General features: G+C 41.9%; 1 protein-coding gene across 1 annotated transcript in view; it reads right to left on the bottom strand.

Moving 5' to 3' along the window:
* The window catches only part of pou6f2 (POU class 6 homeobox 2), an 82,993-nt gene that overhangs the window by 35,599 nt on the left and 28,287 nt on the right, over positions 1-19,107 (bottom strand). The window contains exon 5 of the mRNA XM_053342835.1: positions 6,951-7,294. Within this exon, the coding sequence (XP_053198810.1) occupies positions 6,951-7,294 (344 nt within the window). The remainder of the gene's footprint in view (positions 1-6,950; positions 7,295-19,107) is intronic.

The raw sequence follows: 19,107 nt of genomic DNA, 5'->3' as shown, positions 1-19,107 counted from the left end.
GCTCCCATGCTTTATAATTATTCATATGAAATGTGGCGCTGTTGATGGGCAACAGTCTTATTTTCTGCTTCAGTCAACAGTGCACATTTGTATTTCTAAATTGTGGAGCGCTTGTTATGTAAGGCAATTTTCTGCCTTCTTAAGAGCCGGATCTCCTGTGCATTAATAAGAGGCTGGGCTGAGCTGCTGGAGAGCTGAGGGCCTGTTCATGCTCTAAAACCACACAACCACCACCAGCACACAGTCTGCTGCTGCTGCCGCCACGTTTCTCCAATTATACATGTTTAAAAGTTTTTATCTGAAAATGCTGATTTAAAAAAAAAGGAAGAAGAAGAAAGGTGTTAACTGAATAATAGGCAGATGTGATGTTGCTTCAAAGCTTATTATAGGAGTATATATCAGATATTTTAGCAACTTTTGCCTCAAGATAAATGTGAAAATGTCACTTTATCATGGCTGTAGTCAGGATTTTTATTTAGAAATACCAAAATCGTGAGTCCTAAATTCCCCCAGAGCGACCTCATCCTTTAAAAACATTTTTCACTTTGAACTTTACTTTTTACTGATTCATTTCTGTGCCTTTATATCTCCCAATATAATGCTCTGGATGGTTCAAACACATTGCAAAGGGCTCAATTATGGTGCAAAAACATTACATTCATGTTTTTAAGTGGATTAATTTTAGTTTAGTTCATATTTAGTTTAAGAAAATACCAGAATCACAGGGACATGATCTTGATATCTAAATGATAGCTGTAGTATTTGACTTTCATGCATGCTCAAAAGGTGGTTTGGGATTATATTATTGGATTTAGGAAATGTCATATATGAAAAAAACCCAAACATGCATATGCACATGGTAGTTTTAAAAAAAATCACTAAAATGGGCTCCTGTAGCCTTCTAGTTAATCTTAAGACCACATAAATGGATCATTGATGCTGTTTCTATCTAATTTAAGTGACTATAAAGGCAAATTAAAACAAAAAAAGGCAAAAAAGAAGAAATTCCTCCATATAGCTGCAGCATTCGACTTTCATGCACACTCAAATGGTGTTTTGGGATTATATTATTGTATTATATATTTAGGAAATGTCATATATATGCAAAAAAAACCTCAAACATGCATATGCACATGGTAGTTCACTGCAAAAAACCACTAAAATGGGCTCCAGTAGCTTTCTGGATAAGCTTAAAACCACATAAATGGATCACTGATGCTGTTTCTGTCCAACTTAAGATGCTATAAAAGCTAAATAAAACAAAAAAAGAAGAAATAATTACTATAATATATGTAAAATTTCATTAATAAGCCCTCTTTTTCCAGATCACGCAGACACCGCTGTAGAGTTATGAGACACACAGACAGATAATGGACTCTTTACTCAACTTAAGTGTTGCCAGCTTCATTGACAAGCCACAGTATGAGCCATTGGGTCCACATTTGAGCATGTCATTATAATTTTGATTTAATACCCCGTGGAAATGATGGTGGGCCCGTCTCGCTAAATTGAATAGATGTGGAGCCGATCTGGAAAATCAATTAATCGATGTGCGAGGCTCATTTAATACACATGTTAATATAATGTGTGTGTGGGCGGGGAGGGGGGGGGGGAGATCTTCGCGCCGCACCCCCCACCCCACCTCCATAAAAAAAGAGAGACATTCGGAAGCAAATTGGACAGTGGGTGATTTTAACAGCGGTTGACATAAGTAAAAGTGCACTGCAGTGGAAAACGGTGACATGAGTGTCTGAAGGGGCCTCAGCTGGAGACAAAAGCAGCAGAGATGGGCCCGAGACTTGAGGAGGAGGAGGATGATGGTGGTGGAACAAACGGGAGGAGGAGGGAAGAGGGAAGAGGGAAGAGGAGGAGGAGGATGGCAAAGGAGGTGAGGAAAGATGGAGAGTGCAGACAGCTAAGACTCTGAAAGGCCGTTGTGGTTGGCAGCAGCTGACCTTGGTGACGATGGGTTTTCACCAGAGGCTTCTAATGAAGGCTGATTGCCGGGGAATAGTGAGGGAGCCAAAGGGTAGAGAGGAGAGCAGTGGAGGAGAGGAGGGAGAGAGAGAGAGAGGAGAGAGAGAGAGAAGAGAGAGAAAAGGATAGAGGAGAGGCTCAGGTAATTGCAGCACTTGTGGGTCTGAGGCCCTGCGGTCCTGTGATGTCGGGGTGCAGTGGGGAAGAAGAGAGAGATGTCTGTGGACGCTTTGGTGGTAAATTGTGGAGCACGGGGATAGGAGGCAGGCCCCTAGGCTGTAATTACCCCTATGAGTGTGCAGATGGAGAGTGGACAGGCCCAGTGTGGGGCTCTGACAGCGATCAAGGAGACGACTGCGAAAAGGAGCAAAAGGGTGGAGGGGAGGGGGGGGGGGGGGGGGGGGGTGGTGGAAGGAAGAGCGGAGGAGACAGACACAGACATGCGGACAGACGGCAGGAGTCTGACGGAGGAGGAAGACAGGACGCCTCCATCTCTGTCTCCGTCTCCGTCTGGACCCCACCAAAATAAAAAAATAAAAAACCCCAGAGCCAGACAGTGGACCAAGGTCAGAGGCTATTAGTGAACACGCAACATGCCGGTGACAAGACAGCCATGACAAGAGCGGCAGAGAAGACAGTAGAGGATGCAGCTCCTGTAAAGAAGAGAGACGAGATGGAGAATGGAAGAATTTGTCAAAAAAGAAGCCCCCCCCCCTCCAGAAACAAAAAAGGCGATAAAAATAAAAATGCTGCAGAGTGACTAATTAGATAAGAAAGAGAGAGAGAGAAAGATAGAGAAAGAGATGTTAGGGCTCCACTGGATGGCGCAGCAGGGTCATGAGGGTCCGGGGCAATCCGAACTGGAATAAGCGAGTTTGATAGGCTGGCCTAAGCTTTCCCCCGCTGCCACGGATCAGTATGTACTGCCTCTCCTCTCCCCCCCCCCCCCCCCTGCCTGGGCTGATGTAACTCACTGGAGTGGCAAATTACACCAGACCTACAGCTGTAGCCCGACATTATGATTAATTTGATCAGTAATTTCTCCTGTTTTTCATTTTAATCGCCGCGACCATTCTGCTGTGGCAGGTCTTTCAGATCTAATTAAGATCAATTCCGGTGTAACAGACTTGGCGAGCGCCTCTACCCTCCGTCAAATCCCTGAGCTCTCCGGGCATGGAGAAAACCCCGCGAGCTCTAATCAATCAACTCCCAGCGAAAAAATCCACAGCAGGCTTCCCGCAATCAGCCCATTAACACACTTAAGCAAATTTCATAATCTCCCTCTCGTCTATTTGTCATCACCGTGGTGCGGTGGCTATTTCAGGGGAGGAAGGCACGGGCCGCATCTTACTGTACCCTGTTGAAGGGGAGCGGGTGCGGGCGGGGGCGGGGGCGAGGGGCGAGGGTGGAAAGGTAAATTCGTACTCCATTTAACCAAATTAGCCGCAGTAATCTGAGTTGAGACCATTGACTCAAGGGGACGCAGGCTGTTGTGGTGTGATTTGTATTCTAATAAGGATATTAATGAGCCAATTAATGGATTCGGTCTCACAAATTAAAAAACGCCAAACACTAAAAAAAAACACAAAAAGGGGGGGGAGGGGGTGGGGAGGTTGTAATGGATGCTGAAGGATTTCCCTCACGACGAGTTTACAAAGAATATCGTCCACCTCCCATGAGGAGAGAATTACAATGGGGACATTAATTGGAACATAATGAGTGTTTGTCTCCGTTAGTTAGTTGAATGGCTGGCTGAGTCTGAGCGTCTGAATAATGACAGAAGGAAATAGGGGGTGTTTATCTGTGTAATGCTGATTGTATTATGGTAATTATGACTTGACTTTATTCCACAGAGCACTTCCTCCTCCTGGGTGTAAAACATGCCCAATAAACCCCCCCCCCCCCAAAAAAAAATGTCCTTCTGTGTCAAACATGTGGCCTGAAGGTTAGAAAAAGCCCGCCAAAGGGTTCAATCTGGCCCGCTGGATAACTTTGCTAAGTGTGAGAATGACAGAGAAGTAATTGATTTAGACACAATATATTAAAACAGCTGTAATGAACAACTCAAATGTCTCCTGAAGTGGCTCAAAATGCACAAAAATGAAAATATTATGTCATGTCCTATGAATCTTTTGGCTTTTTGTCAAATGAATAGTTTAAATAAGATTGTTATGGTATCAATAGCTTTATAAGAAGTTATGAGGATTCCTTTTCAGTTTCAATAAAATACATTTCAATCATTATTGCTATGTTTTATTTTCATGTCTGAGGTAAAATAGGACATGCTATTGTGTGTTAGGAGCTGTTTAGTGGTGTAAATCCTAAAAAACACACTCTCTCTGCTCTCTGAAACATTAATTGAAGGTTTAATCACATTTATTGATCAGTCAGATCGATTATTGATGCTTCCTGATGGAGACAGATCTGTGGTTCAAAATTTGGTATAAAGACTTTTTAGGAGGGGTCAAAGTTGACCTGAAAAAAACCGACATAATATTGTTGAAGCTGATAGGTATATATATTTATTTGTAGGTTATCAGGGAGTGGTTTTTACTGGTTTTTACTGGTTTGGCCCACTTGAGATCAGATTGGGCTGTATGTGTCCCTTTAACTAAAATGAGTTTAACCCCCCCCCGACTTAAAACATAAAAAAAGACAGATTTCCGTCCTGAATTAAACTTCTGTGAATCAACCAATGATGATTCTGGGGCTGAAAATCCAATCACTGACCCGGCGGGACACTGTGGGCTTTTCTGGAGCTGGAAAGGAGGCGGAGCTACTGTTCAAATCCTATTGCAGCCTTGAGTGGGTGCTGAGGCCGCGGCCTGTCCTTGGGCGAGCCCCTCGCCGGGTGACACACTCTTTGACAACCTCACCACTGACCCGGAGAAACTAAACCTTTTACGTCCATCCTGCGTCTCCCACACACACACACACACACACAGACACACACACACACACACACACACACACACACACACAGACACACACACACACACACAAGCGCACGTTCCGTAATCCTATTTGATGAGGCAATATCTTAATGATACCTGATGTGGCCCCTTTGCCCCCCCCCACACCTCCTCCCTCAAGGGAGGTCTGTCCTCAGTCATCATAATCAGCCTCGCCGCTTCTTTTAGAAGAAGACGATCTATAAAAAGATGAGGGTCTCAGTCTTATCTGTGTGGTGAGCGAGTCCCCCAAAAACAACCTTTGTGTCGTAGGAAGATATTCACTGATGACTGGAAATTTAACAAAACAGAGAATGTGTGATGTTTGGTGTTTGTGTCTGAATCTGTATGTTGGTCAGCAGCCCTCATATCCGCGGTCAGACTGGACAGAGTGTTTGGTGCGATGTAGCGGTGGAGCCCATTAAATCCAGAGGCTGTTTTTCCTGCTGAGTCTCACTAGGCCGTGACAGGGCCGGAGAGTGCTGCAACGAGGGAAACAAATAGCCCAACTCATCCTGGCCATAAAGAAGGTTGCACCACAACCCAATAAGGGTCTGACGCTGATGAATGTGACCAGGGACAGAAAGGCGACCCTGGCCAGTCTCCACCAGAAATGAAACCACAGGGATATAGGTTATTATCGTCGCACAGTGACAGCCAGACGGACAGAAGGGCAGAGATGGATGGACAGACAAAGTGACTAAAAAAGGAGGTTGAGTAGGAAGAGCAGCGAAAAGATTAAGAGACTGATTACGGCTGGAAAGCTCAAGGATAGATAACCTCAGAATCCCTCCTGGATCCGAGCCCCCGGGGGGGAGAGGAGGAGGAGGAGGAGGAGGATGTGAATCGTAGCTCCTACCTGGTAGCGAGGGTTTGATGTCAAGGCTTAAAGCAACAAGATGCATATTCTAATAGCTCCACGTAGACAGAAGAGCTGCCAGCCTCCATTCAACTACTCCCACTTGATAAAGATCAAGTGCTGACAGAGAATCAAGCACTGTGTACACTGCTTAAGCGCTGCGTTTTCTCAAGGTTGGCCCGCCCGAAATAACGCCATCGTCACACTTATCAAATGCACACATCAGCTTTTTTTAAGGGAAGCATTACATATTTAATGTCTAATGTGTATTTTAGTGCACTTTCAGGTTAAAATCAAGGCTAACAATAAGTATTTTGAGAGTAGTTTGTGAGTGTTATACCTGTGTACAATAGAAGGCTTTGACATCGTTAGCATGCGAGTATCATCGCTGTGGGGGGGGGGGGACTTTGTATGTCCAAAACCGTAAAAATCCAATGGATCTAATGGAGTCATTTTTTGCTTATAAAACCCACAGAAAGACGTAAAGAGTAACCAATAGCACTGATTCATGAAAAAATAGATACAAATGATGAAATATGGAGATACAAGGTTTCAACCCAACAGCGATAATATGCAAAAAACACCAAAAAACTATTTAAAAAAAAGATGTAAGGTTGGAAGAGACAAGGTTTCTACTCAATAGCAGCAATATGCAAAAAATATAAGTAAATATAAATATAATATATCATGATTAATACAGGCAACACTGGAATAAACAAATTAGGTGTGGTAGGTTGGTTTAAATCTTGTATGTATGTTGTATTTTGGGCTATATTTGTAATGGAAAGTGATGGACAATGTGTAACAAGAACATTTGGTAAGAAAGTAAATGCAGCGTATGTGAAACTACTGGAAAAGATTGAATAGCCTTTTGTTAATGTTGTGAGTACACATCTAAACAATGACCGCCATTGGTAGCTAGTAGCAGCTAAAGTGTAGGACTTAGTCACAACAACGACTTTATGAATGAAATAATAGAAATACAATTTGTACAAGCCTAAAAAGGAAGTTGCCAAATCACAAAATTGATTTGTTGTTATAATCTTGCGTGTAGAAGAATGATACCAATCCGATAAGTATTCAAAGTTGGCTAATTCCTCTACTTAAGCTCCTAAAATCGATATTAGAAAGAAACATAATCTACGTAAGTTTCGTGGACTCACCGACAAAGGCATGGGCGGAGTGACGGGCGAAGGGAGGCTGCGTGCCGGCGACTGGTTGGTCCGGTGTGGCGGGGAATGCTGCGGCTGTCCGGAGGCCGAGGAGCACGCGGAGCCCGGGGACGGGACGGACGACTGCTGCTGGCTGGGCGGGGTCATGTGATGCTGGGACGACAGCTGGTTCTGGCTGTGGGAGTGGGAGTGGGTCTGTTGGTGATGGTGTTGCTGCTGTTGCTGCTGATGTTGGTGTTGCTGCTGCTGCTGCTGCTGCTGTTGCTGCTGGTGGTGCTGCTGCATCTGTTGGAGCTGCTGCAGGTGTTGGAGCTGGGAGTTCAGTGATGAGGTAGCTATAGGTGAGGAGGACATAAACAGGAAGTGCTCATTATTTGAAGAATATGCCCACACCTTGGATAGAAAACTGCACACATGGAGGTGTTGGATATATAGGGTGAAGAGTGAGAGACAGATGTAAATTGCATGGAGCCACAACAAGGTCCTCGAGGGTTTCAGCCTGCATGATAGAGTCTGTGGATTTAATTTAGCTAGTTGGAGGACAAAGCTATCAAGCCTGACTGAAATAATTGCTCTCTTTGGAGCCAAAAGTCTTCATTGTCACTTGGAGAATGTCAGAATCTTTGGTTTAATGGTTTAAAATCTCACAGAAAAAGAGACATCCATCTTCAGAGGGAGACTTCAGAAATAAACCCATTAAGTAATTGGATCCAATAATGGAACGCCATTAGAAGCTCATTTCTACAATTAAATGCTTATAAATTTTTATGCTGTATAAAAAAAAACTAAAAAAAAAACCTCAAGCTGAGCCAGAACATAATGGAGCTGCACCAGCATGCAAATACTCTCAAGAAAGCCTGTAATATAATAAATATAAAAATATCTCCCAAACATCATTCACATCAGTTTTTTACGGCGGTTAAAAGATTCGGTGGATCTTCTGTCGGCTCACGTAAAGGTTGTGTTTGAACGTCGTAAGAAAATCATAGACTTAGACAACAAATAATCTCTCCAAAGGGAACTATAATACAATATGTGGAGAATTGGGCTAAAAAAAACAACAACATCTAAGCTGACCTTCACAGTTCCTTAAAAAAAGAAGAACAAACTGAGTTTCCATACAGATATGATGGAGAGAAAAGTTCTGCTTGGCTTTTTTTTTTTATATATATATATTTTTTTTTTGCTCACATTCAGAAAGCTTTTGACAGTGTTTTATTCAGTCAAAAAACTCCAGAAAATCCTTAAAAAGAAATTTTATATGGCAAGATAGAGTCATATATATACAGTGACACAGAAAAAAAAGGTTATTCTGGGGTCATGATGTACTACAGCGGGGATGTGAAATGTGAAAGGCACAAAATAAACAAATACTGAAAAAGACTTTTGGTGTTAGATAGAAGACAATGTTCCTACACAGGGCAGCGTTAGTTCAACATCATCACAGACAGATTATAAAAGAGTTTATTCCTGCTTTTTATGTTGGGGGGGGGTGGGGGGGGGGGGGGGTTATGTGATGTGGTCAAGTTTTATAAAAGAAAACAAGAAAGGATGAAAATGAAAAGAAGAGATGACCACAGCGAGATCTTACATGATGTCCGTGGATTTAAAAGATTAAACTTCACTACAGTTGTGAAGATTGACAAATTCAACTTCAACTGAAGTTTGGAAAAGTTGAGATAGTTACTACATCAAACAATGACATCCTCACTCTATTGTACGTTTAAGCTTATTAAGGGCCCATTTATGCTCAAGGTACGTCTGTTTCAAAACGATGTTACCGTCACTGCTCACATAATTCCATGCGTCCTTTACGTTGCCATGGATACATCGATACATCCACCAGGGGGCAGCGCAGAGTCAAACGTTTATGACGACAATAAACTCAAAAACCAACATGGCGACTGTGGAGGAGATATTGATAATGTTCCTCTTGCTTAAAAGACAAAAACGATATGTTTAAAGTTTCTAACCAACTCGCAAAACCTTAACTCAAAAAGTTCCGCCATTGTTATTTCTTCTTCGTGTCTCACTAGAGCTGCAACACTGCCCCCTCGTGGTTTCCGGTGGTACTGCTCCGTTTGGTCCGTATCCGTAAGCTTTATGGAAACGTGCAGAAATACGGAGGAAATGAACGCAGAGCACGGACAGAAGGCTCCGTCCGTATCCGTATTTAACGTTGAGCATAAATGGTCCTTAATAGTCCACTTTACTCATTTTACTGTATTGTCAGAGTTGTTTTAAGCACTCCTTAAATTTGGTTCTATTTTATTTGACTGGACTGTGTGAAGTTTGACAAATTCACCTAAAGTTGAAGTTTGGAAAAAGCTGAACCAAAAAAAATCCTCACTCTATTGTACTCTTCAACTTAAGCCCACTTTACTCATATTGTTTAAGCCTTCATTTTATTTTGTTATATTAAGATAAAGTGTCATTTTATTTTGATGTTACTTTCCTAGGTGCTTTGATATGTTATTTGTATGCATGAAATCTTTGTAATGGATGTGTCACAATAAAGATATGAAGATATTTAGATGTTTAAAATGGGAATAGATTGATTTATACACAACAAACTACCAATTTCCACTCCACACGAATTGATCACTCATAGAAATAAATCAGTAAAATGCTTGTTAATATTAGACTGGACTGTGTGAAGTTTGACAAATTCACCTAAAACTGAAGTTTGGAAAAAGCTGAGATAGTTTTACTAAACCGAAAAACCCTCAATCTATTGTACTCTTCAACTTAAGTCCACTTTACTCATATTACTGTATTGTCAGAGTTGTTAAAGCCTTCATTTTATTTTGTTATATTAAGATAAAATGTTATTTTAATATGTTATTCGTATGCATGAAATCTTTGTAATGTAATGTGTCACAATAAAGATATAAAGATATTTAGATGTTTAAAATGGGAACAGATTGATTTATAAACAAGAAACTACCAATTTTCACTCTCAGAATTCATCACTCATAGAAATAAATGAGTAAAATGTCTCTACACTAATAACACGTTTGATCCTGACAGTTGAATCTGCACCATTTCATCATTTTTATGAGCATAAAATAGATGAACTTTTAAGTTAACTGTTGCAAATACATACACAACAACAGACAATCTAAACCTACAGCATTGTGAAGGAGGCTTTTTAAACACAACTCACTATTAAAAATGACTGCTAAAAAAACACAAAGGCCTGAATAACAAATGCTGGTTCAAAAGAGTGTTTGTGAACATCTATCGATGATGCAGCCGAGCCAATTGTGAACACAAGGCGCAGACAAGCTTGTATACATACAGAATCAATGCACTTCAATAATTTAGGGTTATGGTTGTCTCATAAAAGATGAATAAAACATCAGGGCAGACAAGTCTTTGATTAGTGTGGTCACTACGACTTCAGGACAGGCACAGATCAACATTTAATGAAGATCATCCTCCTCTTTCCTCACTCTCAGCAGCAGCAGCAGCAGCAGCGGAGCTAAAGAAAGCCGGCGTATCTTGGCCAGTAAACAGTACACTTTTACATGTCTTCTACCTCCTGACACATTGACACCTCTCTCACACTCCCCTCTCACCCCCCCACCCCCCAACTATGAATTATATATCATTTGTGCAAACGGCGAGAGTCCAATTCTCACTTGAAACGATGGGGCAAGTTGTCTAGCGAGCGCCGAGCCCATGACAGGACCAACCCCCCCCCCCCCCCCCCCCCCCCCCCCCCACACACACACACACACACACACCCCCCTCTCTTTTTAAAAATTTTTTTTTGGCCGTTTGCATCTTCACAATGACAAAAATGTTGAGCCCTTTATTTAAAAGATGGGAGTAAAAAAATGGAACAAAGAAGGAGAAAACAAAAAGAGTAGGGAGAGAGAGAGAGAGAGAGAGAGAGAGAAGGAGGGAGGGGGGGACGGAGTGAGGAGGGGGGTTTAATAAGATTTCTGTCAAAAAATTATCGAAACCAGGCGAAGATCAAAGACGATTGGAGAATTTCCTCCAGCGCCGACCATTACGCCGAAGAACAAGAGGCACAACAAAAGAATATGAGGCAAAAGAAAACAAATACAGAGGGAATATGGAAGAAGCCCCATGTGGCCTTATTATAAGGGCTACACTGCAGGTAACTATATTCTTTAACAGCAGTGCTTTATAAATTCTGTCATCTTGTTAAGACTGTCAGGACCACTGACCCTCCCCTTCCCCTCTAACTGGGCAACTGGCATTTTGAAGCTCATTCTTTTAACCACAGCTGTCTGATTGCTTTGGTTGAGCACATAATCCAAACGGCTTGTCTCAGCTAATTGTTTGTGCTCCTTCCTCCAGCAGACACGGGGCCGAGGATGAGAGCAGGAGCTTCACTTATGATGGAGTGAGGGCGAAAGGGTTGCCAGGATTGTATAGTGCCTCATTATATCTCCCACTGTCTCTTTGTTGTGCTTCATATTCACCAGTTCTCTGACTGCGATGCGAGAGCAAGCGCTCCCACTTAGTCATCGCGCCCGAGGGCTAGCGAGAGCGGCGAGGAGAGGGAGAGAGAGAGAGAGAGAGAGACGGGGGTCCCACTTTCACTGTTGTCACAACTCGCCTATGTTAATGTTTATAATGAGGAATGAGCCAGATCATAGAGAAGAGAGAGGAGGAAGAAGTCACGCAGCTAAATGATCACATGCTAGCTGAACTGTGGCATTTTGAGCTCCATTTAAACATATAACAACAATCATTTGGGACTCTGAGACACCAGCGAAGAGAAGTCGAAGGCCTCCAAACCTCCTCCTCCTCCTCCTCCTCCTCCTCCTCCTCCTCCTCCTCCTCTACGGCACTTTGAAAAACTGTCTGCCATCTTGTGTTCGGAGTGTTTCTGTCTTTCTTTTTTTTTTTTCTTTTTTCGCAGTATTGCCACAGTAGAAATCAACTGTTATCTTTGACTGTCCCGGCCCCGGCTTCTGAAGTACTGGAGGACGAAGCGAGACTGATTGTCAGAGGTCGAAAGGCTAGGTCAAAGCCGGCTCATTCGTCAGACAAAATGCTATTTTTGTTTCCTGTGTGGTTGAGGAGTTAAGGGGAATGGGGGGGTTTGGAGAAGGAAGGAAAGAGGGGGGGTAGTCTGCTCTCTCATTACCAGCACTATCTCAGTAGTCCCTGCCAACCACCCCCCCCCCACCTCACCTCCCATTACAGCACTTTTCTCTCTGGGGCTGATTCAAGCCCAACTCATTGTTTTCTTGCCAATGTACAACACTTACTTTAACACCTCCTCCCTATCAGTTATCTTATACATCTCTGTGTAGTCGCTGCACGAGTTCAACTTTCTTTTTACATCTCCGCCACACTGATTCTCCAACATACTGCACAATATATTGGCACGACATGGATTAGAGTTTTCATGTCATACTGACTCGCCACTGTAGGTTTACTGTGTTTAAATAAACGTATCCATGCATTTAAGCGTTGTGGAAAGTGTAAGCTAGTAAATGCTCATCATAGCGTATATAGCCCTTAGAAAAAAAAAAAGTCCAGCCAAGGCCAACACCAAGAGAAAAGAAGAGCGGAATAGTAATCTAGTCCACACACACACACACACACACACACACACACACACACACAAAAAGACTTTGACTATCTTTCACTCTTGTCAAACTGTGTGCGCTTAACACAGCGTGCAGTGCAATGAGGATGGAGATGATCATCTCACGTCAAAAGAATTCAAGTTTTCTGAGCATCAAAAGAGAAAACACAGTTCACAAACCTTGACGAGAATCTATTGAATTCAGCGGGGATGAATAACATCTATCGTACGTTTTATGAAACATCAGTAAATTATATGTTTGCGTGTGTGTGTGAGTGTGTGTGTGTGAGAGTGTGAGAGAGAGTGTGTAAGTGTGTGTGTGAGAGAGAGTGTGTAAGTGTGTGCCTGGGTTTCTTTTTCTTGAAGATACAGTTTGAAAGTGTTAAACTGGAGTACGTCTACACCACCTCATCGATTCAGCTCGGATACATAATTAAACTGAGAACAGGAAAAATGTCTCTGACATCGTTCTGCAGAGCGGCGTTCAAATCATCCCTAACTGCTGCTGCGCTGTCTGAATGTCTTTGGCATCATTTAGGAGGGCTGTAAATTAAGAGCTAATCAGCGACTGCAGAGGAGCCTGTCAGCAGTTAATGAAATTGTCCAATGTGACCCACCCTGTATTTTTAGGAACTGCTCTCGTCTAAACACAGCTGTCATTCTCTAACAAGGGGAGGTGAGAGGGGACAAACAAGCTTCCCCCATTACTGCTCTGCCTCACGTTCCACTGTGGGGAGAGTCCATAAACCACTGTCTCAATTGCCTTTTCAGTGAGTCACACTGATAATTACTGCACTGGACGTAAGGAGATTTAGACTCTATGAGATCTGGTAATTATGAAGGTGGTCAAAGGAAGGTCATTTTTTACTCTGCGGATTAGATGGGAGCTATTGCACACTGATGAAGTGGATAACATCACTGCTTTCTGCTGCTGATTTCTCAAGTTCCCTGTTAACTTTTATCACCGGCGCTCCTTCTGGGTTCTTTGTGTTTTAAATCAACAATAAAAAGTTTCATTGCAGATCAATCTGTCAGTTAAGGTTTTGATTAATCTTGAGTCTATAAATCAATCATTATACTACTAGACTCCAAAGTGAGCTAACTAATTATAATCCTAACATCTTCATCTTATTATAAAGTAAAGCTAGAAATATGTTAAGCATTAATAACCTGAGCTATTGTTAAACATATATTAACCCTTACATACTGTTCAGGGTCAAATATGACCCATTCCTATATTTGTAAACTGTATAAACACCATATACACATTTCTTTTATCCAGACTTTTCCTTATGTAACTCTTAGTATTCAATCTATCTATCTATTATCTGTCTATCTATCTGTCTATCCATCTATCTACCTATCTATTATCTATCTATCTATCTATCTATCTATCTATCTATCTATCTATCTATCTACCTATCTATCTATCCATCCATCCATCTATCTGGTGTTCTTCATATTCTATTAAATGTTCTCCTGGACCATAAAATAGTGATTGTGAATGTCTATAAGATGAATCAAATATGTATTAATGACTGATGTGAGTTGCTATGGAGATTAATTATAAATCAGAGTATGAATGAACAGTATGTAAAGGGTTAATATTAGAAGACATACATGAAGTTGGAAGTTCTGTTTAGGTTTTTCTTAACACAAATTTGTGTTACGTTCTTTTACCTGCAAGTCCAAACAATTGGTAATGACGTTAAAGGAGTGGAAAACAGATTCCCGCATCGGCAGCGGTCGGAATAAACTTTAGGGTGTGTGTGTGTGTGGGTGGGGGGGGGAATGAAACGTTAAAGGAAACTACTGAACTACTGAATAAAAACATTTCTCAGAGCCACAGCAGGCAATATCAGTGTTTCAGTGCTACTGCAGGAGGATCTCAGCCACTACACACACACACACACACACACACACACACACACACACACACACACACACACACACACACACACAAAAAGAGAAGAGGGGGAAGAAAAAAATACATATAGGCAGTTAAGATTTGAGTGGAGTCGCGGAGCCACAGGATTTTAGAGAGTAAACCACATCGCTTGTAGGGATCCAGAGATAATGCTTTCACTTTGTGATGCAAGGCAATATCAAGCTGTGTTGTAGAATTCTCACTCTGGGGGGAAGCATTTCAAAGAATCAAATCCTCTCCATGGAGATGTTACACATACAAGAAAATCCCTGTGCACTCGATAATGTTGCCCTTTTGGTGTTGCTTATACGCTCGCTTATTGATTTCCAAAGTGTGGTCCGGGGGACCTCCGTGGGGCCCTTGAAAGAATTCCAGGGGGCCCCTCCGGCAAAATGGGAGCAAGTTTAACTTCACTATGATTTCCTTTTCTTTTGAGAGAAGATATGAAGGGTTTCTGTTGTGATTGTAGCTAATATTGACCTTTTGTGTCACATCGGCTGAGGGTGTCATACTAAAGACTACACAAGTTATAAGTTGATCTTTATCTGCTTGGAAGTAGAGCTGGGTGATTATGGCAAAAATCAAAATCACCATTAATTGAACTTTTAACCTGGATTACGATTAATGGAGGATTATCTCCAGCCTTGATGAACAATGATGTATTTTCACTGTTTCTTTAGTTTAGTATTTTCCACTGCTGCCCTCACACATGAGGATCTTTAGGGAGTGAATATAAAGATGTTTTAAGGTGTGACTCTGTGGTTAATGTCTAGTTTACTTGATTAGAACTATGTAAAGATCATGGTTTGGGTTAAAATGATCACTGGAGACAAGTTTTCAAATTCCTTAAAGATATGCAACCTTTGCTGTCATGGCAACAGTGAACACCACGATTAACTGACATGAGCAAGATTAAGATTAGAGTCTCTAAATGTCGGTTTCAATCTTCTTCTTTTTTAACTTGAAACTTTGTAAAATAAGCTCACCTTGAGATTTTTGTCCATTAATCAAAATCTAAAGCTATAAATCTCATCAGATGGAGTTTTTAAGTTTTAAGTAGTTTTTTTAATGCATTTCTTAGAAGTTGTAATGCTTTAAGTTTTAAGACATCCTTTAAAAATGTAAATCATTATTTTATTATGTTATATATTTAATACTTAAATACATTTAAATCAATTAGGCCCTCGCATACACTACAAGAATCCTCCCTGCTGATTTTGGTGTTTCACTCTCGTTTCAAAGAGTACACTGACAGTATGTAATAAAGTGGAGCTCAGTGAGGGGTCCCTTTGCTTTTGTCCTTCATAGTCCAGAAGGTGTTGGGCCCCCCTAACCCGCCCCCCCCCCCTCCACCTCCACCACCACCACCACACACACTCTCTTAAAAAATAGAGTCTGTGTGGCTGGCAGGACAGACTGCGTTGCTCCAGCGTGTTCATGGTCCCCATCATGTGTCGTCAGACCAAAAAGCGGAGGCCACGAGTAAAAGCCTCATGCAAAATTTATGTTCATGCGGCTGTTTCAGTGGGTGGAAAAAATCAATATTACGGGCCTGATGCACAGAGATGACTGAGTGCTCTCTGACTGACAGTAAAAGCCGAGAGAGATTGAGGGGCTACATTTACTGCTCCAGAAATGGAGTGGAGTAGAGTTGCCCCTAATAGTCTAGTTCACCTTAAATTTGAATTTCATTGTGGATTATTTTGATAACAACTTGGATATTGAAGGTTTGGAGAAATTACGCCATTAGACACCAAAAAAAAAAAAAAAAAGAGAAGAGAAGAGAAAAGAAGAAACGAGGAATGAGCAAGATTGTTTTCACATCATCTAAAACACATCTTGTGGTTTGTGAACAGCTGCAGTATTGAATATTACGGGGGTTATTAAGCCTTCCCTTCCTTTTCCAACTTACACACAGATATAAAATGATTGTAGAATAATCAAAAGACAATGTGGGTATGAGGAGGACATCACAGGGGCTTTTGTTCTGCGGGGCTGCTTCGCTTACATATGCTTTTGATAGCGCCGCCACACATACCCACACTGCATTTGGGGAGGAATGTGAAGAAGAAGAAGAACGAAAAAAAGAAAGTGAGAGAAAGAAATTCAGTGGGATGAAATAACCCCAAACAATGGGATTTGCTTTCCATTCTTCTGCCTCCATCTTCTGTCTTTAATTATTCCCTTTGGTTGTCTGAGGGAGCGTGTAAGCACTTTCACACAGCACAACATGCCCAGCAGCACAACACTGTCTGCCTTAGTGATGTGGAGACTTCTGAGTGACACTGAGCCTCTTGTGATTATTAATGCTGTTTAATACAACACAGAGCAGCCACTATGATTGAGGGAAAAAACAGATTTCAAAATGCATGCATTCAAAATGCAATGTGAATGGAATTATGTTCTACATGAGCACTGCACTTGAGATACACCACCGCCTCCCTTCTCTCCTCCCTCCTCCCTCCTTTTTTGGCTACATAAACAATGTGTACACCATGAAATGAAGGATAATGTTTTGTAGATGCAACAAATGAAAATGTGTATTTGATAACAAGCAAGCCAGTGTGCTCTATTTTGTACACAGCGTTTAATGGGAACCTCAGCTGATCCTGTTGGGGATCCTTTGTACCGGTTTAGTAGTTTCTTCCTGAATCGCATATGAGATATTTGAGAGCCCAGAACGATGTATGATGAATGAAGTAGCATGCTACTTATACGCTTATCGTGCTCACTGACTAGCAACAGGTTCAGCAAAGGGCAGCGGCAGTAAATGAAATTCCGCACCGGGACAATATATCATCAAAAGAAATGTATGCACCCCGAAACTTACAAGCCAGATGCGGACAAGGTGCCTGACGGGGGTTGGGGGTGGGTGGGAGGGGAGAGGAAGGGGTGAGGATGGGATAGTATAGGGGGAAAAAAGAGGGGGGGTGGGGTGGTGGGAGGATAAGGGGGTGGAGGGTTTTTTTTTTTTTTTTGCTGGATGGGTGAGGAGCAAGCAATGGGATGGGAAGAAGCAGATTTTTTTTTTTTTTTTTTGAATCAGTTCTATTTTCATACTGGCTGATCTGTGTCTTTTAACCATTTCACTGCAGCCGGAAAATGAAAGTACCAGGGCTAATTTCACAGTGAGAGCTCACTGAACAAAACCCCCCACGGTCTGTGGAAAAGGTGCTAAGTCTACTTTGTCATTGTGAATTACGGCGGTGTAATTCAGGAAAACGTGCTTCTGCGTATGAGGGAGAAGAAGAAGAGTGGAAAATATGTTTCCAGTGGAAAAAGGCGAGAAAATGCTTTTTTTTCTTTTTTCTTCTTCTTCTCTCTTTCCATCTCTTAGCCTGAGATGTTCTTAGTGAGGTTTTCTGTATGATCCGTAAGTAACAGATACCTCTCTCTCCAAACACGCCGCCCTGTACTGATGCCACAGGATCCATCTGTGATGTGTCTGCAGTTAGTCCAGAAATAGCACCCGTGGGACCTACATACTCCTCAGACCTCCTGCGGGACCTTTTAAGCTGCACTGATACTGATAAAAGCCCCTACAAATCTGGCCCCTAGATACCTACACCATTAATTAAGGTAATTAGGCCCTGGTCAGCAATTAGTAACCACAGATAGCTTTTAGCAGCGGCTAAGACGTCTTCGCTGGTGAGGGGTTTGGTTCCATACCATCTGCTGACAAATGTCACCGTGGACTCTTTGGTTTCACAGGCTGGGGAACTGGAGAGCCGTGTTTAAAAGTGACCTCTGTGTGATCCGGACCGGCTCCCAGACTCCCACAGCCACCTCCTCCTCCTCCTCCTCCTCCTCCTCTCTCCTCTCTGCTGCTGAAACACTTTGTTTGTTCTCCTCCGTTCTCTTTTCTCTTTTCAAAACACAGAAGAACAAGCTCTATTAAAATCCATACGTTGTTGTTCAGGGCCGTAGTGGAAGTAGGAAACGTTCACTGTGCAGGGTATCGATCAAAATTAGAACATCTGGCCGTGAGTGTAAGTAGTATTGATTAGAGCGTAATGCTACATTGATTTGCTTGTAATATTAAGTCTGTGATAGATCCACATCGGGAGCCTGCTAGTTTACATTATAATCTTAGACATAGATATATTGAAAGTGAGCAGAAAGTTCTCACACAATATCTTTACTGTGTGATGTATGTTGATGTCATTAACATCCAATCAATTTGCTTTAAAGTTAATGCCTGTGATGTGTGATTTCACATAAAAACACATTCACAGAGGCAAAGAGCTGTTAAACAAATGTGACATGCATACAGAAACCGAATGTAGCTTTTATACTAATATCAAAATCCAGCAGTTTGTGTATTTCATCCTGTGGTGAAGGTGTTTGATATAAGGCGCCTGTGAGTAGAACAGACTGATAAAAACAGGCTGAATACACACATTCAACCTTAGAGGACAGATCATGCAATAACTCCCATTACTGGGGAGGAATAGGAAATAAAGGATGCAGCCTTGCTACTTTACACAATTCCACATTTGAAGCAATCGGTGATAACACCATTTTCATTCCAGTTCAGTCCCATAAAATTACCATTAACATTACAACTCATGCAGAACACAGATAAATGTAAAATGTCACCCAGTTCTGCCAGGCGGGAATTCCAGTTCCACAAGATTACCATCTCT

The sequence above is a fragment of the Scomber japonicus genome, chromosome 21, assembly GCF_027409825.1.
Source record: "Scomber japonicus isolate fScoJap1 chromosome 21, fScoJap1.pri, whole genome shotgun sequence".
Taxonomy (NCBI): domain Eukaryota; kingdom Metazoa; phylum Chordata; class Actinopteri; order Scombriformes; family Scombridae; genus Scomber; species Scomber japonicus.
Note: the sequence above shows the minus strand (reverse complement) of the source record. Positions and strands in the feature narration are given on the sequence as shown.